A 26,514-nucleotide genomic window follows, 5' to 3' on the forward strand; every position below is an offset into this window, starting at 1 on the left:
CAATCTGCAATCTGTCCACAAACTGCAGTCAAAATATTAAATATTTTGAGAAGTGCTTTTCCTGTCAAGTGATAACTTGATGTGGTTATGCTAATACGGTTACAAATGGGTTCCTCACAGAAATGAACATTTTTAATCATTTAAAACCAAGCCTTGTACGTAATGTAGAGCAAGACCATCAGGATGAAAATACGGTAGGAACCAAAGCCTCACCCAAAACAATGATGTTTACCTTTAAAGTTTGAGCAAAGATTTGTAGCTCGGGTTGTGAGTGAAGTTGTTAACTTGCGCGCCGGTCCGACTTGTTTTTGTTCAGACGTTTTGTCACCGTGCAAGGTGAAGTGAGGCCTCCAATGAAGCAATGTTATTCTACTCTGCTTGGAATTTATACTGCCCTGACTGTTATGTTGAATGCTGTCATTTTGGGTTTTGGTCTGTATGCATTTATATATCAGGTCCAATTTTATATGTTTGTTCTCCACTGTAACGCAATAAACAAACATATAGAATTGGAGCCCATATACAAATGCATACAGATGAAAACCAGAAATGACAGTACTCAGCATAACGGACCGGCCAGTATAAATTCCAAGTCGAGTAGAAAAACATTGCTTCATCGGAGGCCTCACTGATGTCACCTAGCATGGTGACGAAATGTCTGAACAAGAACAAGCCAGTTCGATGAGCAAGTCAACAACCTCAATGATGTTTACCATTTTCATGGGGGTGAGAAAAGGAACTGGCTGTGTATTGTGTGCATTCTGGAGGCAGCTGACTATTTAAATAATCAGCTGCCTCCACAGAACTGGGAGAAGTTGTAGGCCTGGACGCTGTAGTATGCAGATTAGACCTGATAAGAGGAAGTATGAACTTTGTGATTCACTTAGGTAACCAGGGTCCCCCACCCTCTCAGAGAAGTGAGATACTCAATTGGCGCCGCTCATGCTACATCTTTTGGGAAGCTAATGTATCTTCTGGAATTGTTTTTTAAAAAAAGGCATGAGTGTATATAGAAAATGCATGAACCCGATATTGTTAGACCCATGAGACCTGCCAGCAAACCTATCAAGATCAAGATCAGAAACACCTGCCACAAAGATTTGTTAATGTCAAGAGGTCAAAGAAGATAAGAAATGGGAACAGGAGTAGGCCATTCAGCCAGTTGAGCCCACTGTGCCACTCACTGAGATCATGGCTGATCTGTTACTTCTACACAATTTTCCTGCACAGCCCGTGTCTCCCACAGTGATTTTCACACGCAGAACTATCTCAGTCTCTGTATTGAACAGACTTAATGAGTCAGCCATAGCAGCTATTTGGGCTGAATAATTCCAAAGGTTCACCACAGAGTGGGGGAGAAAAATGGCCTCCTTGTTTTGCCTGTCACTTATTCTGAGATTGTTGCCATGTTAAAGAAGCTGGTAAGTATCAAGTGTCACAACTTCAATGAATTCCAGTGTTTGTTGCTATAAAGGATGTTCAAGAAGCAGTTTTTTGTAGTAAGATTTTATTTAATTTAGGGAATGTAAATTAAGTAAATAGAATTTCAGAGTTATTTCCAATATAGTGAAGCCCAAAATCTGCACTTTTAACATGATTATGCTCTTACTGGAGGTTGTGAGAACGGCAGTTAACTGGGCAATATGGCCCTGGAGGCATATTTGTCCCCTTATCAGCGTACCAGTGTCTAAGTGCAGGATGAGAAGATGCATAGGTGATCTGCTTGGTTCACCACCAGTTAAATCCTTTAATTGATCTATTAATGAGCAGTAAAGTGACTCAACTCATCAAAATGCCTGATAACCTACTTGCCCAACAGATGAGAAAAGCATTAGTTTCTTGACTGAAAAAGCTGGGTGTTCTGTCTCCTGGGTTGTTGAAGGGAGCTTTATTATAACCCCAGATGGAGTCACTGGGGACAGGGCTCGAACAAGAGATTGACCACTGGAGACCAATTCCACGCCTTTGCTTCCAAACTTCCTCTCCCCATGACTCTCGTCCTGTGAGACCCAAAAGATGAAAAATTCCTTTTTTGCTGCTGAATCCCTGAAGCCTGAGCCTCAGCAAAGTTGATCTGTAGGACCCAGAAGCTATTGGCCTCTGTCCGTCACCACCTGCTGACGCAGGCGCCCTCTACCGAGAGTTGTGATTCACCAATAAGTGGCATGATGAGTTTTTCATTGGTGGAGGTGAGGAGCACCTGAATGTACCTGTCCCTGTCATTTGAACACCAAATGTATTTTTATAGGACTTTATTAGTCCTGTCTCTGCATGGATCCTAAGATCTTCCCATGGCAGCTACTGGATGAGTTGGATTGGCAGACGCAAAGGTGAAGGGTGGCAGATGGGACATGATTAGCAATAAATTGATTTAGGGCATTTAAAAAGCCCTGGGGATCTAGGCGGGGAGCTATGACTGGTCTGGGGGGTTGTAAAGGGGTGTTTTGTGCACTTTGATACACTTTAGCATGAGGTGCCATGTTGGTCTGTGGAGGAAAGCTTAGTGTTGGAGGGAAGATTTATTCTTTAAAATTTCAAGTTCAATACAGTTCCAGTGCCTGAAGGCAATCCTCTCAGTCAGCTTACCTCTGAACCTGGCAACTTGCACTCTTCTCCTGGGCTTTTCCAGCCAAAATTCCAGGGCGTCCTACCAGCCAGGAATAAAAATTTGACCTTCTGGGACATTTCTTTGTGGGTCAGCTTTGCGGAACCAGAAGATGCCCCAACTTTTCACTCTTGACCCAGGAGTAAAGATTCAGGACATTGTGTCAGCTACTCCCAACGAGTAGCTCAGTTTTAAATGCCCAAAATTGACTGATGCAAAATATGCAGAGCTGGTTGTTTGTTTTGTGGAGGTACAGTAATCAGCGGAAAGGAACTCACTTTGTTTGATTGCTTTTTTTAAAATTTTTTTAAAATCCTTCTGGGCATAAGGCAATGAGGTAAGAATTGATTCTGACCATAAATTCTGTCTTATGTTGTTAGTGCGCAAAAGGTAACTCTCTTATTTTTTCCACTGTTGTCAAATAGAAGCTGCTATTTAGCCATGGTCATGGTGACTATGTTTTAATGCTAATTTAAGTTTCAAATAAATTTACATGATACGGTTAAGTATACATTAAACAGATATTTGTACTAAACAAAAAGCTCTATTCATTATAAAACTTCTAGTCTCCCTCTTTCTGATAATGAATATACCCCATATCCCACAACTTCTAGGGGATGAACTGCACAATGATGATAGGGAATGACTTCAGTCACCACAACCCAGAAATGGTCACCGGCAGCTTTTGCAGATTCGATATTACGTGAGCAGTAGCCTTCACAGATTGTGAGTGGACTTCCTGCCCTTCGTTGACAGTTAGACTTGCCCTGGAGAGCTCCTAACCAATCTGATTGGTCAAGTGCTCCCAGCAGCACCAATTTGCCGTCGTGGCCATTGCTGGGATTACATATTCCATGAAGATTATCCGCAAGAATTTCCGTGAAAGACAGGATCAGAGTCTTGGTCAGAGAGAATCAAGCATCCTGGGGAGAGGACTGTTGCAGAGTGTTCATTTTTAGACACCAAGGCAGGAGGTATAAAGGGGATGTACCATTTTGGTATAGTTGACTCTAATGATTTCTCTCTTGCTGTCATCCTTAATTGGTAAGGTAAGGAGTAAGTAAACTTACTTTGGCCTTGCCTTACCCACTCTATAATGGTGGAGGAGGTGTAAAGGGGCCTTAGGTGCCCTGTAAATGGCAACTCAAGGCTTTAATAGACCTAAGTGTCGACAGATTGGCTGAGACCTCATCCGCCTGTGTAGGAGGTGTAAAATGCAGTTGAAACATTTTGGCCATTTTTAATGAGCAATATGTCATCAGTGTGTTCAATCAGAAATATAGACTTGCTTAACTGGAAATGCCAGACCTACCCCTGGTCTCTGTCCGGAGTACAGTTGGCTGATGCTTCCGTTTGTTATAGGATGTCCTGTTAAAGGTACTTTTTGGAGACTGTTGATTAGATTGCTTGCTCTCAAAGTTTTGCCTTTAGAGTGCATGAATCCAAAACAGCTTTGTTGAATGAAAAATTTTAGTGTGAATTGTGTCTAATTTAATCAGATATATGATTGTATTAGACACATGACTTTAAACTGGAGAAGGAGTTGTGAGGCTGTGGATTTTGAGCAGAGGTAAATTTGTATAAAGAAAAACATTACTTTTGTGATCATTTACACTATAATCAACTTTCCTGTCCCTTCGCTGTGAATTCAGAGGAACCACAATTCTTCCCACAGCCCAATGCCTTAACATCATTACAGCAGCTTTAAAACTCTGATGGTACCACGAGAGTCCCATTCAGTTTGTCAAATAAATCAAAAAAGAGTGCTGTTTATTGAGGCCACAGATAAATGAGTGGAAATATCACTTGGCCGTCCTGAAGGTAGGACAAACCCTGAAGGAGGCTGCATTATTTGGCTGATGTCTAAGAATTCACTGCAGCCTGCACCTTTACATTACGAATGTTCCATGTGGTCTCAAGTTGAGTAATTGTCCCCTTTCACAATTTCTGTTCTGGTTTGTGTGAATGAACAACCACCATTCCATTGCTCCAGTCGAAAATAACACTCCATTGTAAGAATAAAGCGGATAATAAAAACTTTGTATTTACTTGCAGTTTCCTGGTTAGTTTCATGGTGGATGCACGTGGTGGATCCATGCGGGGCTGCCGCCATAATGGGCTGCGAATTATTATTCCCCCTCGGAAGTGTACAGCCCCAACACGTGTGACATGCCGCCTGGTCAAACGTCACCGACTGGCCACAATGCCTCCTATGGTGGAAGGAGAGGGCCATGCCAGTCGGCTAATTGAAGTTGGACCATCAGGTGCCCAGTTCCTTGGGTAAGTTCCAAAACATGCAAAACTGACAAACAAATCCAACATCTGTTTTCTGATTGATCTAAAATACAGTCGTTATCAATCCAAAGGCAGCATTATATCCTGTTAATTTTGCTAAATCTAAAAACATATGTTTGCAATGAAAAAGGTAAAAGATTAAAACCGAAAGAACTGTAGATGCTGTAAATCAGGAACGAAAATGGAAGTTGCTGGAAAAGCTCAACAAGTCTGGCAGCATCTGTGAAGAAAAAAATCAGAGCTAATGTTTCGGGTCTAGTGACCCTTCCAAAGATTACTTTGTCAATAAATGATCTTTTGGACAAGGTCAGCATGCACATATGCAAGCACTGAAGAACTTGTGAATCTACATTGCTGAGCAGTGTGGTATAGTAACAGATGGTAGTGTCTAACCATAATTTACAAAAAAATGAAAAATTTAAGCAGGATGTGTTTTAGTGTTAATAGTGAAACGTAAATATTGCATCTCTAACATCGTAAAATACTGAAATATGTTTCATTTCGAATACAATGTGATCAAAATGCTCCAAAAAGATCCACAGCAAGCTTTGTCTTTTCTCATCATTTAGAGTACAATCACTAATCATTAACCAGCCAGTATGGAACAAGAGCCAAAAGAATAATACTCAAGGGTAGTCTCAAATTATAATGTGCAATACTTTCTTCACTTTGTTATTGTTAGGGATGTGCTATATAAGAAGATAAGGATCTAGGGAACAGGGCGTCTCCATTATGTTCCTCAAGGCATTCTGTTTTGATTAATCAACCCTACTTATCCATTGACATATCATAACCTTAGTCCTTTCTCTTTCCACTGCAATGAATGGGATTTGAATTGTACGTAACATTTTGGACTATCTTGTGGGGACTTTATTTGGATGGTTAATCAGTATTGTAGAATTATGACTTTTACTCAACATTAAGTGGTATCTCAAGATCAATAAACAATTTAATATTGTCCAATAAAGTCAATGAGATACCAGCCAGTAAACGTGTAGACCGATTGATTGTCTAATCTTGCTGAAGCTAAGGAGCGGTAGATGGACGATGAATGCAAAACCCTATTAAGTATTAACATTACAGATATGTATTTGTACAGATCTGTACTAATACAGCTATCTGCACTGGCATCCAGGTAGGGGAAAAAAGGTAGTATGTGTTATTTACATATGTCACAATACTTACATATGTGCTTCTTTGCCACCCTCACCCCCTACCTTTCCATTCTCCACCTATCTACCTTCTGCCGCCATCTCCGGTTTCCTTTTGGCAAGTTAACCTTTTAATTAACCGGTGTGAAACATCTTTTGAACTGTCAAGTTCTGTTATTACGAATAACTTATTAACTTTAGCAGTGTAAAATACAGGGGAGGAAATTAGGAAAATGAGAGAGGAATTAAACATTTCATAACAATCATTTCAAGTGATTGTTCAGGCATTACAGAATCAATTTTCAATTCGCCATTTTTAACTTGTGAAGTATAATATCTAGAACATTGGCTATGAATTATGCTCCTTCTCAATCACTAATATCACTAATAAATGTCTTCATTGCACCCTGGTGAAATTCCTAACAATTTGTCCAGCATATTTTTTTAAAAGAATTTATTGATTGCTTGTTGATTTCATGATAGGCAAGCAATATAGGTTTGAATAACAAAAAAAGTTGCAACCAAGACAAAGACTAAATGTTTGTTGGTTTTATACTTTCTTTTCATCTCTCTTCTACTGCTGCTTTGGATTTACTCAGTAAACTACACCTTCCTAACTCTCCTCCCCCGCTAAATGAGGGAGAAAGCTTGGTTAGCCGAATCCTGCAGCTTGGGCCTTCAGGAACCAAATTCCTTGGGTAGGAGAGAAACACAAAATGTTCAGAGAAGAATTCATTGGATGCCACCATGCATATTCCCCGCTATCCTCTTCAACATTCTTTACCTTTAATTTTTTAACCCTTTTCCATTGTCCCTTTTGCGTCTAAATATTACCCTTTCTGTGTTTATATGATGTATAATATATATAAAATATTCATTTATATATATTATCTATATATAGATCACCTTTGCTCGAGACAAACTGTGATGTTCTGTGGCTTTATGTAATGAGTGTTGTCGTAGCTGGGAATGCATGTGCTCAATGTAGTAAGGAACTTCCTTTGTTGCTTTCCTCCCCGTTCATACCTTCTGTTAATTCCTCATGTGTTAGTGGACATCTTATAATGTTCACTAAATCATATTTTCCTACCCTTGTTGAACTGTGTATTAAATTGTAGTCTGTAACAAAGTGAAATGGAAATTGAAAGAAGTTTGATTAGAAAGATGTAATACAAGTGTGCTGAACTTCTCGTGTCTTGTTACCTATTGATAGGTTAGGATCCTGATAAGATTTAAAATGGTTAAGTCCTGAGTCTGAATAAGACTTAACTTTTTAAATCCCAAAATACAAGTTAAATCTAGCGTCTTGACTATTTATAAATAGTGTGGTTTAATTGTTTCTTCCTGTTCCTCATTTCTGTCCTGTGATTTACATTACTTTCCCTCATTTCTATACAGCATGAGTGTTTTTTTGTGCAGACAAGGAAGCTATAGTCAGGATAGAGGAGAACATTGTAAAATATTTAATATGTGCATTGATAGTAATACAATCAATTTGATTGTTCTGCCCATTCATTCCCTTTTCACTTTTACTTTTTTTAAATCTCTTGATGTTCCTCCCATTATTTTGTAGTTGCTGATCCATGGAATCATTTGGAAAATGCTATAATTTCGTTTGCTATTATTTTTCTAATTACTGTTACTGCTCATTCTGTTACTGTTCTCACCCTGTTTCGTAATTTGTATTTTTTTTAAACCATCCGCAGTGTCTGTGTTATTCTCGGTTGTTTTACCCCTTTTGAGCTGTCATTGCACATCTGATGCCATGTACCACCATGTTCTGTGATTGATCTCCATGTAAGGAAAGATGTTGGACTAGGAGCTCTCTGATTACCAGCTAGTGGGCAGTTTTGTGTGCACTACTATTTGATCAGATCTTTCAGCTCCTCTTCCTTTGGTACGTAACATAGTTTTGAGTAGCAAGTACATTAACAGAATCACTATTGCAGAACCAGCAAAAACAGTCAATGTTGTTACACACAAGGCTGTCATGACATTGATAGCTTAATAATTTCAAGCAGAGATGAATATGAACTAATCACTGATGTTTCCTTTGGCATTTGTTGTTTTACTGTGTCAATGTATTATAGCATTGCTGCACTGTTCGATTTCAGTAATCCCAGCAGTTTCGTCACTTTCGTAAGAAATAGTCCTTGTTCAAATACATGACCCAGGATTTATATTCTTACTAAAGACAAAAACTGAATTTCTACTATAGAGTTTAGAAACAGGCTTTATTTTGGAGTCAGAAACATATTTTCAATGTGAAACTAACTTTAATTTCAGAGTTAAGCCTTGAATTTATATTTATCTTAAATCTGAACAAAGGAAAATGTGAAGCTATGAGGTACAAACTTGTTACTTGGAAATTGTATTAAAAGGTATGATAATAGATTGGCATTGGCTTATCCTTTAAAGAATTAAAGCACTGTTTATAACACATTTTTGTTTCCTTTTTGAGGCACAGAAACCTAGCAGGAAGGGTGATTCGGCCATAGCTAAAGGGAGAGGTGGCAGAAGCACATACGGTAGCAATGTTTAAGAGGCATTCAGGCAGACGCTCAAACAGGCAGTTATAGAGGGTTAGGAACCATGTGCAGGCAGACAGAATTAGTTCAGCATGACATCATAGTCAGCACACACATGGGAGGCTGAAGAATCGGTACCTGTGCTATGCTGTCATATTCTGTGTTGTGTTAAATCAAGGCAGAGAACTTATAAAATTGCCAAAGAATGTAATATAACTGAGGATTGTGAGTATCTTAGAATTCAACAAAGGAGAAACATAAACTGATAAAGAGAAAGAAAATACAATCTTAAAGTAAGCTAGTAAGAAACATAAAATTCAACTGTAAAAGCTTTTATAGATATGTTAAAAATGGCAAAGATTAGCCAAGAGAAATGTGGGCCTCCTATTAGCAGAGTATGTTAAAAGACCAGGCACTCATTGTGCTACTTGTTTAGTGCTAAAGGCACCTGCTTCAGAACTGCATAGACCTCTTTTTTTTCTTCTTACTGACCTCCTTATTGGACCAGAGCCATTACCATCTCCTCATTCTGTACCCACATATCTCCAGCTGGTGATTTTCTGAAGGATCAACTATTCATCACTTTAAAAATTAGGACTGTGGCCCTTCACAGGCTTAAAATGAACTTTTAGAAGGTTCATTTGAACACAATTTGGAAAAGATCAGCTTACTTGTCCCACTGTCCTCCCATAGTGATTATTGCCAACACATTGACTGACTGGTGCCTTGCAATTAGCATGCCACCAGGTAACAGTATTTTTGAGGCTGTCTTGCTTTTGTTCCCTACTTAAAGAGGCCATCAGTCTTCAGGCCAAAATATGTACAAAAAAATACAATCAAAAGACAAAATATCAAGTCCAAGTTCCTGCTGGTAATTATTTTGTGTACTCATTTAAAAGAAATTCAGCACAAATGCATTATATAAACCGTTCATTCAGATACAATAGTGAAAAGGTGGGAGATTTGCAAAGCAGTAAAAAAATTAAGTTCAGTTCCAAGTTTTCTTAAGTATTTTGACCCTGAATCTCCTTTCTGTAAGTTACTCTGATCCATTTATTATTTTACAATTGATATTGTGTATGATATGATGTTTGTCATGAAAATATTAAATTTGTGTTAGTTTACCAAAGTTCAGAAATGCTTCAAATCCTTGTGGAATGTGGAGTGAAACCAGTAAGTCTATATTACAAAACTTTTGGGATATTAATTAATTGCAAAGAGCTTTATAAGATATTTCTCAGCAGCAATTTGTCACAAATTTCAGTGTATCAGCATATCATTCAGCTCTAGCACCCCACCTTCATTTATTAAATTTTGGATTTTGATTGCAATTTCAGTTGAAGTTAATTCATTAAAGCAATAAATAATGAGAGAATCAGTAATTCTGATCTGTATAACCCCAGCGTTAACCAGTTTTGGTGAAAATCTCAATACCAATGATTATCACCTCCTGAGCATGATCATTTATATGAAAAAGGAGAGAAAATAAAAATTAAGCAAAATACATTTTAGATGCTTCTTATTTCAAAAGTCACTAGATCCTAATAACATGGCAGTGAGGTTAACCTTATATTAGTTATTCAGTAGTCACTATCCATGTTGAAAATGAATGCCAGCTCACTTTGTTACTGACTATATACAATTGGTAAAGAGTAGCATTAGACATGCTAGAATCCGGTCTGTTTCCACATTATGCTCATTCTTAAAATCCGGTGTTTTAGGCCTGTGATTGTAGAGATTCCACACTTTGCGGCAGTGCGTGGGAAGGAACGGGAACTGGTCGTGCTGCGCAGTGAAACAGGGGAGACCTGGAAGGAACATCAATGTGAATATACTGAAGAAGAGTTGAATGAAATATTGAATGGGATGGATGAAGGTACCAACTTTGGGGAATGAGGGTAGTGCAAGGGCCATTGTACTTATTACATATTCAGATAATCATCGGTCTGACATTCATCCCAGCCTGAAAATTCATTTGGATCAATTAAATCTATGTAAAGTTGTTCTTGTTTTGTGGGCTGGTGTGGGCCTCGTCCTTGGATCTTGTTGGGAATCGCTAAAGGACTGAATAATTTTTGAAAAAAAGTGTGTGCTGCAGCTGAGGCTGTAACAATGCCAATGTTAGTGTTCCAGTGTGAAGACAAATATCTTAACACGCAACACCCATGTTTGAAATGAATCATATACAGTCACAGATTAACTTGTTTCATGCAGAATAATTACATCCAGTTCAGCAAGTCAGAGTTCTCTCTAATCAATTCAAGAATAAAAATTATTGAAACGTTTATTTTAGACATTATTTTTTAATGGCAGAACTTCACTTTTTACATTCCACACGAAATCTGAATTGATCAGAATTCTAGTTTATGGTTATATAATTAAGAATTTTGGTAACACTTCTGCTGAATTAATTATAATCTCTATGTCCTATTGCACAAACATCATAACTGCTACTACACCTACAGTGCAGGTCATCAGACATTGTTAGATATAATTTCATTCTCATCTTACATAATTTGATTGCTCAAGCCAGAGCCAGCTGGTGTTGATGTCTGCAGACGGCTTCGGAACCCTATGATTAATCAGTTTTGCATGACTCCTTTCTCAGATGAAGGTTAGCAAACCACTTTTCTAAAATTGCACACTGAATGATCTTGATTATGCCAGTAACTTAGGTCCTTATCATCATCATCAGCTTTCACTGGAATGCCGTCATTCTTTGTCTCTTGAATCCTCAAAACCCAACATACACCACTGTCAGCATTTACATTCTCAGGCACCAACAGTACAAATTTTAGTACGTATCTCTCATGGGATTTCTCTAACCTGTCTTTGTAAAATATATCAACTCTACAGCATTCAAGTCTGGACACTTTACCTACTTTTATGGCCCGAAATATTCAGAGGAAAAGCCATTGCAGTCAGTTTGGCAATTCACTCCTACCTTTTCCCACCAGGTATGAATTCTTCATGCCTGACTGGCAATTCTGACCCTGACTCCTTGAGAAATGTGGAGCGTACCCAAAATCCAACAGACCCCTCGTGGTGCAGGGTGTCAGGGGAAGTCACACCATATCCTGTTTTTCACAGCGGTAGATACCATATTCTGAGATTTAAATATGCAGCCATTTTGACTGATCTTCTGAAAGGGTAATTGGGTTAGTAAGTGTGGAATTGCGAGGTAATTAGTTAAGGGATAAGGGCACCAGGGTGGCATGTGCATAAGGTGCCAGATAAGTGATTTAGTTCTTATAGTTGGTCGGAGGGCAGCTACTGACAGCATTGCATCGGTTCAAGGGGCTCAGGCCAGCAGTGGGTACTTCTGAGGAATGCATAGATAGGTGTTGAGTACTGTTTTGAGGAGTGCAGAGAGGTGTTGAAGAAGGTGATGTCTCTTTTTTTCCCTGTCACCTTAATTCCTGACAAGCAATGACTCTCTGGCTTTCAGAATATTTGGGCATATACATTCACTCCTCAGAGTTATTATATTGACCATTTTAACTGCATCACCAACATTGGCATGATTACAGTATTCAAACTATTTTGGCCTGGGTAATGCATTGCCATAAAAAAAACTCTAACTTCATATTGATTTCATGGATCTAAATTGAATAAACAATATATTCTGAAAAAAAATTAACAATGTTTTGATTGAATCACATTCAAGAGTTTTAGTTTCTAAAATAGACCGATCATACTGATCATTAGAATGTAAATTAATGACAATCATATACACTTTGAGCACAAGAATTTCAATTATCGTGTTTTCTTTCCTATTTACAGTGCTTGACAGCCCAGAGGAACTTGACAAAAAACGTATTTGCCGTATCATCACCAGGGATTTCCCACAATACTTTGCAGTTGTGTCCAGGGTCAGGCAGGACAGTAACTTGATTGGGCCAGAAGGAGGTGTGTTGAGCAGTACTGTTGTACCACAGGTTCAAGCTGTCTTCCCTGAGGGAGCATTAACTAAAAGAATTAGAGTTGGCCTCCAGGTAACTAATCTCCCAGAGTTTTAAACAATGTGGCATGCCTGGGTCCAGTCATCAAATATGTTTAAGTAGGAGCATTAGTTCACTGTTTTACAGATACTGTTAGCTGAAAAGCGATTTTACTGTTTTCCTTTGTTGATGCCCAGGCCCAGCCCATGCATGTTGAGCTAGTCAAGAAAATTCTTGGTAACAAGGCAACCTTCAGTCCAATAGTCACACTGGAGCCTCGAAGAAGGAAATTCCATAAACCTATAACGATGACAATTCCTATTCCAAAATACTCTACTGAAGGGCTAATGAACGGCTATGGTGGAGACACTCCGACTCTCAGGTTACTTTGCAGTATAACAGGTAAGATATCAATACATGTTTGTAAATGTTGACACAAAAACAACTACCAGATACTAATCTAGTGGAGTCTGCCATCAGCCTGACAATCTGACTGTTGGTCACTGTATGGAAATGACAGCAACGTGAGCACTTTTCCAATCTAATTCCTACATATTTACTGAACTATTTTTCTCCCCTGTCCATCATCTAAATTCTTTTTGACATATCATTGAAATTTCTCTTGCGGCATATGCCTCATACATTTGCGTGATACCTTTCTGAACACCTTCAGAAAATTTATTCATATCTTCATTAACTAAAATCCATGCATTTTATCTTAAATTATAGATTCCAAGATTTGTCCACTAATCATGAAAGTTGAAGCCCTCAATTTACTTTCCCAGTTCAGGCACATAGAAACAAGGGTTAATGGCCTCTCCAAACCTGGTTTTAAAAATGGCAGTCTGCTGCTCCCATTTTTTGGTCTGTTGGTGCATACTCAATTAGAAAGTGGTCTGGGCAACCCAAAAAGAGTGTGAGTAGCCTGTGATTTACTAAGGTTGACTGGGAGGAAAACCTACCTAGGGATTCCAGCTCTATGTCCAAAGATGAAAATAAAGGAATAAAATATTGCACTAGCTCTCACTCCTTATCCATCCTCACTCACTGTCATGGCATCCACCTACAGTGCCTCATCCATGCCATCTACCCATCCATGCCAACTTGTGTCCCTCTACCTATACTCCATGTTACTCAAATAATGTATGCCACCCTATTACCCTGTACCCACACTCTATGGCCATGCCATCTTAGTACCTACTTCCATCTCTTTCACCTCTTCATGTACCTTCCAACCCACCCAGTATCCGCAAGTACATGTGACAAGATTTGACAGCTTTGTCAGTTCTTGACAGGTCTGGATATTTTTGACAGTTCTTGATGCTTCTAGTACTTTTTGTCAGTCATTAATTCCTACTTAATTGGCTGGCCAACAGAAGACAGCGAGTGGTAGTAGAAGGAAAATATTCTGCCTGGAAGTCAGTGGTGAGTGGGGTTCCACAGGGCTCTGTCCTTGGGCCTCTACTGTTTGTAATTTTTATTAATGACTTGGACGAGGGAATTGAAGGATGGGTCAGCAAGTTTGCAGACGACACAAAGGTCGGAGGTGTCGTTGACAGTGTAGAGGGCTGTTGTAGGCTGCAGCGGGACATTGACAGGATGCAGAGATGGGCTGAGAGGTGGCAGATGGAGTTCAACCTGGATAAATGCGAGGTGATGCATTTTGGAAGGTCGAATTTGAAAGCTGAGTACAGGATTAAGGATAGGATTCTTGGCAGCGTGGAGGAACAGAGGGATCTTGGTGTGCAGATACATAGATCCCTTAAAATGGCCACCCAAGTGGACAGGGTTGTTAAGAAAGCATATGGTGTTTTGGCTTTCATTAACAGGGGGATTGAGTTTAAGAGTCGTGAGATCTTGTTGCAGCTCTATAAAACTTTGGTTAGACCGCACTTGGAATACTGCGTCCAGTTCTGGGCGCCCTATTATAGGAAAGATGTGGATGCTTTGGAGAGGGTTCAGAGGAGGTTTACCAGGATGCTGCCTGGACTGGAGGGCTTATCTTATGAAGAGAGGTTGACTGAGCTCGGTCTCTTTTCATTGGAGAAAAGGAGGAGGAGAGGTGACCTAATTGAGGTATACAAGATAATGAGAGGCATGGATAGAGTTGATAGCCAGAGACTATTTCCCAGGGCAGAAATGGCTAGCACGAGGGGTCATAGTTTTAAGCTGGTTGGTGGAAAGTATAGAGGGGATGTCAGAGGCAGGTTCTTTACGCAGAGAGTTGTGAGAGCATGGAATGCGTTGCCAGCAGCAGTTGTGGAAGCAAGGTCATTGGGGTCATTTAAGAGACTGCTGGACATGCATATGGTCACAGAAATTTGAGGGTGCATACATGAGGATCAATGGTCGGCACAACATTGTGGGCTGAAGGGCCTGTTCTGTGCTGTACTGTTCTATGTTCTATGTTCTATTAATACATTCTGCACTCCTTGACAGTGCTTGATGAGTTTGTCACTTGAGGGCAGTTGTTGCTGTGCTTTATACTTCTTGACAGATCCTGACAGTGCTTGGCAAGCTTCACACTTTGGCAACTTTACAGTTCCAAGAGGTTTATATAGCTTTTAGACATAATCTTCTCTACTGCTAACAATCCCAAAGGGTACCCACCTGAAAGGACACCTGAACCCTGCCTCTACTGGAACAATATCCACAGGGGGAACATCACCTATCCAAAACAAATGCACTGAAAGCAGGTTTGCTCTGAACTGGTCTCTTCTTTATACTCTGCAGTGGGTTTATTTAATTGGAAACAGCTGAAATTTTGTATGCCAACTCCAGGTCTACCCGTATGGAAATTGGTTTTGGGACTATGCATTTCTGGGTACTTGCTGCATTTCAGCAACTTCAGAAAGGCTCTCTGATGTGCCAGATATGTGGACTGATGTTTCTGAACTTATCCAGTGCTCAATACTTGTGCATCAACATTACAATGACTATTTTTTTTAAACCTGAGATGCTATTTTCTTATTTGAGGGAGATTGTAAAATTGTGGTCAGAACTACTGATGCCTCGTTAATAGGGGTCTCACATTTAAGACCGAGCTAAGGGGGAAATTTCTTTCTTGAGGGTAGTGAATCTGTGGAATTCTTTACCACAGAATACTGTTAAGACTAGGCCACTTAGCCTATTCAGGGCTGAAAGGGATATTTTTAATTGATGTGGGAATCTAGTGTTAGAGGGGAAAGACAGGAAAGTGGATTTAAGGATTATCAGATTAGCTAGGATCTCATTGAATTGGGGAGTAAATTTGATTAGCTGAATGGCCTACTTCTGCTCCTACGTCTGATGGTGTTTCAACAGTTGGAATCCAAGGGCTTGATATTTGCGGATATACCAAGTCAATTGCTAAAAATGGTGAGCAGGAGCTGATGTCAGAATTCATGGCGCCATTTCTGACAGCTCAAAATGTTACTCGGTGGAATGGGGAGGGTGACATCTTCAAACAGGCCACATTTTGGCTGTTGAAAGGGTTCTTAGCTACAGTGTGAAAGTCACAAACTGATGGAGTAGGTGTAAGTTCTCATGAAGGTAAATGTTGTCACATGGGATTTTAGAGTCATGATCTGAAACTCATTAAGTCTCCACCCATAACTATAAAAGAAAGCAGGCACAAGCTGTCAGTGAGAATTTAAAAAAAACATTTGCTTGAGTACTTTGACTTCCATAGCATCCGGACAGAGTCTTTCTCCTACTGTATCAAACAATGTGGTCTGTGATAGTGAAGTGTGGAGCTGGATGAACACAGCAGGCCAAGCAGCATCTCAGGAGCACAAAAGCTGACGTTTCGGGCCTAGACCCTTCATCAGAGAGGGTCTGTGATTGTGGTTGTGTTGCATTATCACTTGTTTTTCTTTATTAATTCATTGGCTGGGCAAATATTTTTTGCCCCTCCATACCTGGAGTTCACCATCATCTTCTCAAGGGCAAGTAGGGGGTGAACAATAAATGCTGAATTAGTCAGCAAAGCCCTTATTCAATGAACAAATGGGATACTTTGAATACAAATGAGTACGTTTGACGTATTCTTGCAATTTCTTTATCTAAGTCCAGCTTTGCTGATTCCTAGATATTCTGCTAGAGGCATTAAATGGCTTTCATGAAAAGAGGCGGCATTTCAACCATCATGTCCATTCCAGCCAAAAAGGATCCATCAAACTTAGTCGCAAACCCCAACTCTTGCCTCTGTAGCCCTGTAGGTTACGGCATCTTGAATACATATTCTTGGGTGTATTCTGTGGAGCGACAGATTACTCCTTAGTGGTCACACAATATTCCCAATGGACACAGGGTTCCCAATGAGCTTATTCCCTTTCTCTGCCTTCCAGCACCCTAGCAGAGAGAGCTCATGCCCCTATCTTTCCTTGTGGATAGAAACTTTAAAATAGTGTTGGAATCAGGCCCTTAATTAGCAGCTGAATGTCCACTTGCAGGTTTTCAATAGGCCCAAGGGCAGGCAGTCTGCTTGATAGTTAATCTGTCCCCTGTAGAATGGGTCAGGGTAAACATCATTAGATTTGGGGGCATATGTGACCATATTTACCTTAAAATAGGCAGTTGACAGATTGTATTTTCAATAGCTTGCTAAATTTGTGAAGAGGAAGCAATTTTGTTATGGTATACTGGTTATTTAGACAAGAAAGTATTTGCCCATGACAGGTACAGATTGTTCACTGATACCAGAGGATGAACAGGCAGCTGGCACGGAATATGTGATCTCATTAATATTGTGAAGACAGCATCCTGTGCTTGGCTGAACTTTTGGGAACTCTTCCCAGGGTTTTCTCTCCGTCTCTCTTGATCTGATTCCACCTGAAGCTGACAAATCCCTGTCAAGGACTGTGCACTGATTCTGAGCACTTGTTGATGTACACTGTTTCTAAGGGAAGGTGGTTTACAATGTGTCAGTCACCCATTTGAATCTTTCTTGCCAAGGGACTTAGGGCTCAAATGAAAATACCAAGGATGGCAGGATGTGGTGCCCAAGTGACTTAATTGGACACTTATGGGCTTCAAGAGGCCGAAACGTGGGCAAACTTTGGAGAGCTGCCCTGTAAATCTCAGGCAGGGACAGGTAGCCAATGCGAAGGCCATCTGCTGGATATTACATGCCCCTATTTCCAAACCAACATTGAAAAGCATAAACTCTATCCTATGTACTTAACTTTTTCAAACGTTGAGCACAGATGTGCTGTTAATTCTAATTGTAGTTCAAGTTGGTTAGCAGTTTCATAAATACCACAAATGTCTCTTACATTCAGGCTTTCTGAAGTCTAATTTTTCCTGTTGGCCCACCTTTATTACAAGTTGTCTGTTCCATGAGCATTTTCTTTCTCCAAACTGACAGTATGTAGATACACTGAGAGACAAATCTACTTTATATGTGAGTCTCCTGTGACAAGGTGTACTTTACAACTTTGGAATAATAGTTTATGGCTGTGTCTTGCTTCCTAGGTGGAACAACGCCAGCCCAATGGGAAGATATAACTGGAACTACGCCTTTATCATTTGTCAATGAGTGTGTTTCCTTCACGACAAATGTGTCAGCCAGGTAAAGATTTTGGAGAGCTTTAAAACAGTGTACCCATGATTTCTCAAAGTACATTAGACTGCAGAACAGAAATGCAATGCCACCAACTCAGCTGGCATACTAAATACTGTGTTTAGCAGCAGAGAATTGCAAAGATTAATTGCAATAACTCAAGTCACTGGCCCAGCTATAGTAAATAGTGTTCAGGGCAAGAAATATGTGGTCATCTGCTTTGGAATTTAGAAAAGAAACTGGCTACTTTCTAGATGGGGAGAACTATGAATGAACAGAGATATTTAGAAATTTTTCTACAGAATTTGCTAAAAGTAAATGGATATTTAAAACAAAAAAATGAAAAAGCCAATTGACTGATATCCCTTATATTAAAGGGGTTGGACTGAAAGGAGCTGGTATTTATTTTACAGCTCTTTAAAGCTCTTGTTAGATTATGTCTGGAGTACTGCAGTCAGTTGAAGTAGGCACACCTCAGGAAGGAGCGATTGGTGTTGAATGTGATACAGTGTTGTTTTACCAATTATCATGGTACCAACAGAGTCAAATGTTGAAGTCAGTTTGCAAAGGTCAGGCCTATATTCCTTTGAGTAGAAGAATTTAAAGGAATAATATAATTAAGGTATATCTATTAAAATGTTTGGCTGAGAAAACATTGTATCTTTGGTGGTCAATGCAAACCAAAGCTCAGTTGATCATCAGGTAACGTCAGGAAGCATTTCTTTAAACTGTGCAAACCGAGAAGACTTTATCTCAAGAAACCTGTTGAGGCTACGTCATTGAAAAATTCAGAATGGACTTTGTTACATAAAACTTCAAGCAATCAGCATTTGTATTCAATCCTGAACAATTCAGTACTCCATTCCAATGAATAACATGTGCCTGGCTGAGACTGAATAAAATCTTTCTTGTTTTGCTTGTTGCAGGTTCTGGCTCATAGACTGCCGGCAGATTCAAGAATCTGTCAACTTTGCCACACAAGTGTACAGAGAAATTATCTGTGTACCGTACATGGCCAAATTTGTAGTTTTTGCCAAATCACTCGATCCAGTCGAGGCACGATTGAGATGTTTTTGTATGACAGATGACAAGGTAGACAAGACATTGGAACAGCAGGAAAATTTCACAGAGGTTGCAAGGAGCAGAGATGTTGAGGTACGAGAATAAATAACGAATGAGTTCACATGGAAGGGTCATATTGGATTTGAAGTGTTAAGTCTGTTTCTTTCTCCACAGATGCTGCCAAACCCACTGAGTTTCTCCAGCACTTTTGTTTTGTTGTTCATTCAGATTTCTAGAATCTGCTTTGTTTTGCTTTTAATGAATGAGTTTAATGACTAGGCAGTGCTCTGGAGTACTTTAGGAAATTACATGGGGATTCCTGCAGTTTCATGCTGTATAAAATTGGCTTTATTGCTAACCTTGCAAATAGTTTCCAAGCCCCTTGTTCAAAACAAGGTTTATACTGAAATAAGGGTGATCAAAGCCAATCGGTGGAACAAGGGCTATCTTGATCAGATCATTTCTCACTGCACATTGTGGAAACTTGGAAAAAGCCCAAGTCCATCATTTTTGGTCTTGAAATGTGCCTAGTCTATCTCAGATAAGGAGTTTCAAAGGATTGAGGAACAAATGTAGCTAGTTGTTTCATACTACTACCATGGTAGCCGATGAGTGATGTTTACCATTAACAAGATGCTGTTGTCAAGCAAAGATGATGTTCCACCTATCACACAAGTGAATAATATGGTATATAAATATCAGTTTTGGTGTGAACACAAGAATGTAGGCTGTACATTTGAAAGACTGGTGGATTGTATCAAACAGCATATTCTTTCATCTCTGCAATAAGCAAGGTATTGACTTTACTCAACCATCTTGCGGTTGCAGAACTTAAAACACAGTGTGGAACATTGGATGTGATTCTGCAATTGGACAACATTTGCTAAATGACCAAGAGTATGTGAAAAATTGTGATAAGTAATTTAGTATTGTCAGTTGGGCTCTTGTATGACACACTTGTATTTACTTGAGGGTACATATATTAATGCACAGGGTTCTGCTCTTTTCAAGAAATTACTGCACTGATTTCAACTGAACAAAATAGGTGCCAACCGTTCTCTGGTTCATTTCTCAAGGCGATGCCTTAATCAATTGGAGTCAACCTATGTGGTTGAAAACAGAAACAAAGCTTGGGAGTTCACTATCTGTCATCATCTGACTAATGCATTCCCCATGGCAATGTCTGTACCAATCAAGATCCATTGACCAGTTAATCAGTACTGTCCTCTCATACAGTATTACTGTTGTTTTCCCTTGACATCGGTGTGTGTGAATTTTCTTGATGAATGCAAGATGAAAATCTTAGGAAAAAAATCGATTTTCAGTAATGCTCAAATTTTTGTTTGTTTAACTAGTTCTTTGATTCAATTTTATATTTGTTCTGACTATAATAGAAATTGTGTTAGTTTAAAATTTAATTTCAATTATGATATGTTCAAATGAATGTCCTAAATTCATACAAAGCTCTTGCTGAATTTAAATTAACACTGAATATTTCAGATTCATTTCTGGCACCATCCTCCTCTTTCATCCCCCTCCTTTCTTCCTAACTCCCTCCCCTCTTCCTTTTCCTTCCTAACAGTAATTAAACCATTGAGACTGGATGGATCAGAAAAAAAATCATATTAATGGAGGCATTAATATTTTTGTCTGAATCTGTCTTTTTTGTAGGTACTGGAGGGCAAGCCAATTTATGCTGACTGTTTTGGCAATCTTGTGCCTCTCACAAAGAGTGGACAACATCATCTTTTCAGTTTCTATGCTTTCAAAGAAAATAGACTTGCACTGTTTGTAAAGGTACGGTAAACCTTATTTGCATCAGTAGATGGTAGATATATGTGGATTTCACACTTCGCTATTTTATTCCTTGTCTACCCCTCAACATCTCTCCAAACTTCAAAACTGTTGTGTATTCTTCTGGATTATTGTTGGAAGCTATTTACCCTCCCACTATCTTTCCAAAGTTGCCATTTCATATGTGCAAGCCCAGAGATTGAACATCAGAAATACTTTTAATTACGGGATAATTTTCTTACGAAACATCCAACAATTGCAGCTCAAGTCTTTGGATGTTATCTTAAATTGGATCTTTAGCATGTTTTATTTTTCACTTGTGTAACCTAAGTAAAAATACGCAATTAAAATTCGCTAACACTGCGGTCACTGGCAAAGACGCCTGGGACTTGATCGTCTCTAAAATTTTGTCGGTTATTTGGCAGACATTGAACATATCATTTTCACTTTCTAAGCAATTAAATTAATCTGGTATTCAAAAATTAAATTTAGAGAAAATTCTGGTTAACTAGACTGATAATTGTTTGTGCATGTTTGTGGAAGGTAGCAAATTTAAAATTCCACAGCGTCATAGAAATGTTTATTCCCACTTGTCAACTACTTGTTGCACAGCAATTAAACTTTAAATTCCATGGACTGGATTGTATACTGAGGAAGGGCTTGTTGCACCCCATTGCAAATGGGTGAAGGGGGGGATGGGGTCAGCCAACCACCACTTAATTGGTGCACACCACTTTAATTGTTTATGCTTTGACCTTTGAAATAATATGAGGTGGGACTTTCAGTCATCTTTAGGAGGATGCACTGACTTATCGAGTTGCAGGCCAACCAGAGCCAACAAGTTGCATATTGACAGTGCCAGAAGGCACTGTTGATGGTGAGGAGGAGCTGGGGAGGGTGCTGAGTGGAGCATGTCGGAAAGGGCACTGATGAAGATCGGATTTGGGGAAAAATTTTTGGGAGGAGTCACAGATTGACGGAGGCTCCACACACCCTTGCTTAAAAGCCCTGATGAATTATCACTTAAAAGCCTGAATTGGATCACACGTGACCCGCCTGAAGCAGGCCCCACCAATCATAAAATTATGGATCATTGTGTGGGCATGTCACCAAGCACATAGTTTTTTCCAGGTCTGTCCATTTGTTTGCCCATCCAGAGGTGACCCCTAAAATTCAGTCTGCATTTTCATTTGGTTAAAGTGAATTATTGACTTTTTTTTCATGTAATGATAATGAAAATTATTTTGAGTTTAATTAATAACAAGATTCCATCAAATTCTACCCTCAGTCTTGTTGGTATGCTGGAGGTATTCTAGTTTTGTGGTGCATTCGTTTTAGTTCCCAAAGGGGAGGTATATCATTAAGCAATAATGAGTCCATTCACTCTCTGGAAGTCTGGTTGGAGTACAAATTATATTGAAGGAAAATACCCAACTGGTTGTGATATTGTTACCCAATTCCTAATGACAGAATAAGAAGCATAAGAATTGATAATAAACCTATCAATTCTTAGTATTCTGTTTTAGATGGTATTGTATCCATTAAAGACCAAATGTTAAACATTATTTCCCTGAATCTTCCAGTTGGTGAAGATTCGTAATAACTTGTATGAACAGCATTTTGTCAGCATTGCTGTCAGTAACTGTCCCACTGCTGCTGGCAACGTGATGTGGGGGAACTGTTTCAGGTTCTCACACCAAGCATGGGAGAGAAACAGCCTGTGATTCAAGGACTAGCTCCTCAGACTCAGACAGTTCTAAATATGGGACACATTTTCTTTGTTTGATCACTCCTGTAACTGACTTTGCCCAGGCGTTTGAGGGACCTGCAGGGCAATGTGGTACTTTATGCTGTTGTTTCAATGTTGTACCAGTCTGGGACATGAATAAACATTTCTTCCAAACTGTTTTATGTCCTATGGTTTTTATATATCCAGCTTGAATTTAGAACTTTCATATCACTGAGTAAGTGTGGAATCTGAACCTGCTGCCCAAATTATCTTGAAATACATATCTCACCAATTAAAGCATTTGTGTATAAAGTCTTTTGTGTTAGATCTAAATAAAAATAGTTAGAGTTTTTAAACAGTAAGCGCTGCACTTGCAATTGGTCCAGTGCTAGTGTACTATTGTTAAATCTGCATTGTACTGAATGTATTGTTACAGTTACAACTGCATGTTTCTATTTTAGCATGACACAAGACTCATGAGAAGGGTGTTTGACAAATGATTTCCCTTTAGTTTGGAAAGAAAATGATTGCATCCTTTCTTTGCACGATGAACCGTGAACAAAGGATACATTGATCCATTTCAGTAGGGTGAACTGAAATGGATATATGCAGGGATAATGGGAACTGCAGATGCTGGAGAATCCAAGATAATAAAGTGTGAAGCTGGATGAACACAGCAGGCCAAGCAGCATCTCAGGAGCACAAATATATGCAGGCTTGTCAGTTTGCCAAACAGTTTTTGATACATTTCAGCATCAGTTGTATGAAGCCAATCAAATTCTGAAATGTCTTAACAGGTAAGAGATATGACTCAAGAACCTTGTGGACGATTATCTTTCATTAAAGAGCCAAAATCGACCAGAGGTCTTGTCCAACATGCAATCTGCAACCTAAATATTACTTTACCCCTTTACAGCAAGGTAAAGCATATCTCTTTTTCTGTATTTAACAAAAATATCACAGCTTAATGTATTGTTTCATAACACATTCTCAATTAAACTGCCAATTGTAATCTAAGCTATCGGTGATGCTGATTTGAGTTTTCAACAATATGTATTAAGTCATAATTCTTCTTTGGATGTCAAATAACACTTTAAATGAGCCCCACACCTTCACTTGTCTGCCACTGGATAGTGTGAGCAATCCTTGTGGCCAAGGCAGTGCTCCCCCCAATGATATGAATTTGTAGCCTATTGCCAATCATTTTCTAGCCACTTATATTGTATCTGCCGAGAGACCTGAAAGTGAGGTTTATTTGTGACATATTGAATATTTCATTGCAATAATGTACCAATATGGAGTGTTGAATTTTGATCAGACAGGACACAACAGAGGTACTTAACATTTTTCCAGAAAATTGTTTCTTTTTACTTTTGCACCAGCACCTAAGCCCTTAAGCTTTTGTGTTTTCTGAATGTGTCAGTTGGCGGTCACCCCTTTGTGGAAGCAGAATATTTTGACAAGCTTCTTGCAGGCTGAGCCTCCTATGTAGGAGTGCCCTGATATTTTTGGCTTTACAGAAACAACACGAGCAGCAAAGTTTGGGCGTTAGTTTTATGAATTTTTCTGGAACTGTTTGTCACAGGAGAAGTACACGATTGCATTGAATATCGAACAATTCATTTCCAATTTGCCTTGCCAGTGTTGATGCTCAGCACAAACCACCTCCCATCCAACTTCATTTGCCGCTCTCAACATTTACCCTAATCACCCTTTTGTCCTTCACATTTATATCAAGGTACTCTTCAAAGGCATTGCACAATTTGCCTCATCTATCCATGTGGTAGCAAGTTCATAGTCTCTCAGTAAGAAAGGCTCCTTTGATATTTACTAAGATCCTAGGATTTATTACTTACCATAAAGAGGCATTATTCATTAGAGATTGTAGGAACTGCAGCTGCTGGAGAATCTGAGATAACAAGGTGTAGAGCTGGATGAACACAGCAGACCTGGCAGCATCAGAGGAACAGAAAGACTGACGTTTTGGGTGAAGGGTCTAGGCCCCAAACGTCAGCCTTCCGGCTCCTCTGCTGCTTGGCCTGCTGTGTTCATCCAGCTCTACACCTTGTTATCTCATTATTCATTAGAGGTTGTGTTTTGGAAACATCTAGCCCGATCTTGGGGCTCACTGCATAAACTGGAAAAAGAAACTCACTGTTCTATTAGAGATAATGGGAACTGCAGATGCTAGAGAATCCGAGATAACAAGGTCTGGAGCTGGATGAACACAGCACGCCAAGCAGCATGTTATCACTTGTTTTATTCAGCAAGGTTCCCATTCATTCTGCATTAGCTTTGGAAAGCATTCGATTTCAAGAGAATTGCCGAGCTTCTAACTGAGCACTGAACAACTGGAGCCACATTTTTATAACATAACTAGTGGAAGAAGAGAGGAGCACCAAAATGCTGCAAGAGATACCTGAGCAACCAGAGACCACAAGGACAGGCACACAATAGCCTAGCCATAGCCATCCAGCATCATCTGTATGCTGATATGCATTTTCTGAGGTGTTTTATCTGAGTTAGCTGTGTTTCAGAAATGAAACGTCGTAAAAGCTTTACAGGATTGTTAGATCCACTAAGATTCCTGTGACTGTGGCATTGCTTGAAGTAAGTGTCAAGTATGTGCATTCTACTCGAAAAACGTATAGTTTATATGCAAAATCACACCTAATTGCACATGACTCAATGACGTGTTTGAGGCTAGCATAATGTTTTCAGACTTCATCAGTCTAGTGTCTCAGCTTTCAGGTTGGCTACAATGTAACAAGCAAGGGATTAATGTGTCTCCCCCACGGCTCTTGCTGTTTCTTAGGAGCACAATAGGTTCTGCGTATCATGAAGCAATTGTAAGAGAAGAAGTAGTAAGCAATGCTCTAAAGAATGTCTGTGAAGATTCCAGTGTCAAGATTAGGTCTAGTGAATGTGAGTGCATACTGCAAAACACTATCTTGTAAATTGTGATAAGCATTGTTATAAGCTTCAGAACTTTGCTATGAGTGAATGATGATTGATAAGAACCCATGGAGAGTGATGGTATTACAAATGTTGAGGCAACATGTGAAAACTACTGCTACAACCTGAAAAACCAACTCCTTCTCATAAATTAACAGGTGACAAGAGCAACATTTATTTGGTAATTTCAGCTGATCTGCCTCCTCAAGGTCTAATTAAACCCTTCACTGCTTCCAGCTAGATATTGTATCCTAAATATGAGCATCAACATTAGGTTACCACTGTCATACAAATAAGAAACACTGTATTGTTCTTCTGTGAAAGATTACATTGATTCATTAGCTTTGCAGTATTGCTTAAGTTCTTAACCATACATTCAATTTATGGTCGTGTACACTTCTGTTTACTCTTTAGACTGCTTTAAAATTTGCACATACCACCCGAGGATTGGAAGTTTAAAATTTCAATGGCTACTGCAAAGCATTATGAGATTTTTTTAAATGCAGATGGCCCATCTTTTAAGGTACCCAAGTCCTGGGCTGGACAAAGGATGGGCTGGTTTTACAAGAATTTACAAAGTTGTAGGCTGCTGGAGGAAACTGTGTGAATGTTGCTTTCTACGACTGTCATGAGGGATGCTTACACATCATTATCCATCTGGTACTGCAAACAGGGTTCTAGTGTCACCTACTTAGAATGGGAATGGAGTCAGTTTTTTTTTATAAATCATCTAATCCTTTAATCTCTAGGTGAAGGTCCAACCACAACATTGCCATATATGCAGTTTAGATGTTATTGATTTTGCATGAGTTCCCAACAAACCCCTGCAAAAGACGCTGTGGTGTTTGATCAGTGACTGAAGGTTGAGTTGATTGGCTTGCCCAGAATATATATCAAAATGAAGAAAAGTTC

General features: G+C 39.3%; 1 protein-coding gene across 7 annotated transcripts in view; it reads left to right on the forward strand.

The window, feature by feature from the left end:
- The window catches only part of ank2b (ankyrin 2b, neuronal), a 794,414-nt gene that overhangs the window by 691,881 nt on the left and 76,019 nt on the right, over positions 1-26,514 (forward strand). For 4 of the 7 annotated variants that reach the window (XM_059645896.1, XM_059645912.1, XM_059645909.1 and 1 more), the window contains 8 exons: positions 4,661-4,885; positions 10,301-10,455; positions 12,363-12,574; positions 12,718-12,922; positions 17,975-18,071; positions 18,989-19,217; positions 20,796-20,921; positions 23,445-23,567. In XM_059645896.1, the coding sequence (XP_059501879.1) occupies positions 4,661-4,885; positions 10,301-10,455; positions 12,363-12,574; positions 12,718-12,922; positions 17,975-18,071; positions 18,989-19,217; positions 20,796-20,921; positions 23,445-23,567 (1,372 nt within the window). Of the gene's footprint in view, positions 1-4,660; positions 4,886-6,650; positions 6,750-10,300; positions 10,456-12,362; positions 12,575-12,717; positions 12,923-17,974; positions 18,072-18,988; positions 19,218-20,795; positions 20,922-23,444; positions 23,568-26,514 lie in introns of all 7 variants that reach the window. The other 3 variants (XM_059645900.1, XM_059645894.1, XM_059645904.1) reach the window with 1 other exon arrangement.

The sequence above is a fragment of the Stegostoma tigrinum genome, chromosome 1, assembly GCF_030684315.1.
Source record: "Stegostoma tigrinum isolate sSteTig4 chromosome 1, sSteTig4.hap1, whole genome shotgun sequence".
NCBI lineage: Eukaryota > Metazoa > Chordata > Chondrichthyes > Orectolobiformes > Stegostomatidae > Stegostoma > Stegostoma tigrinum.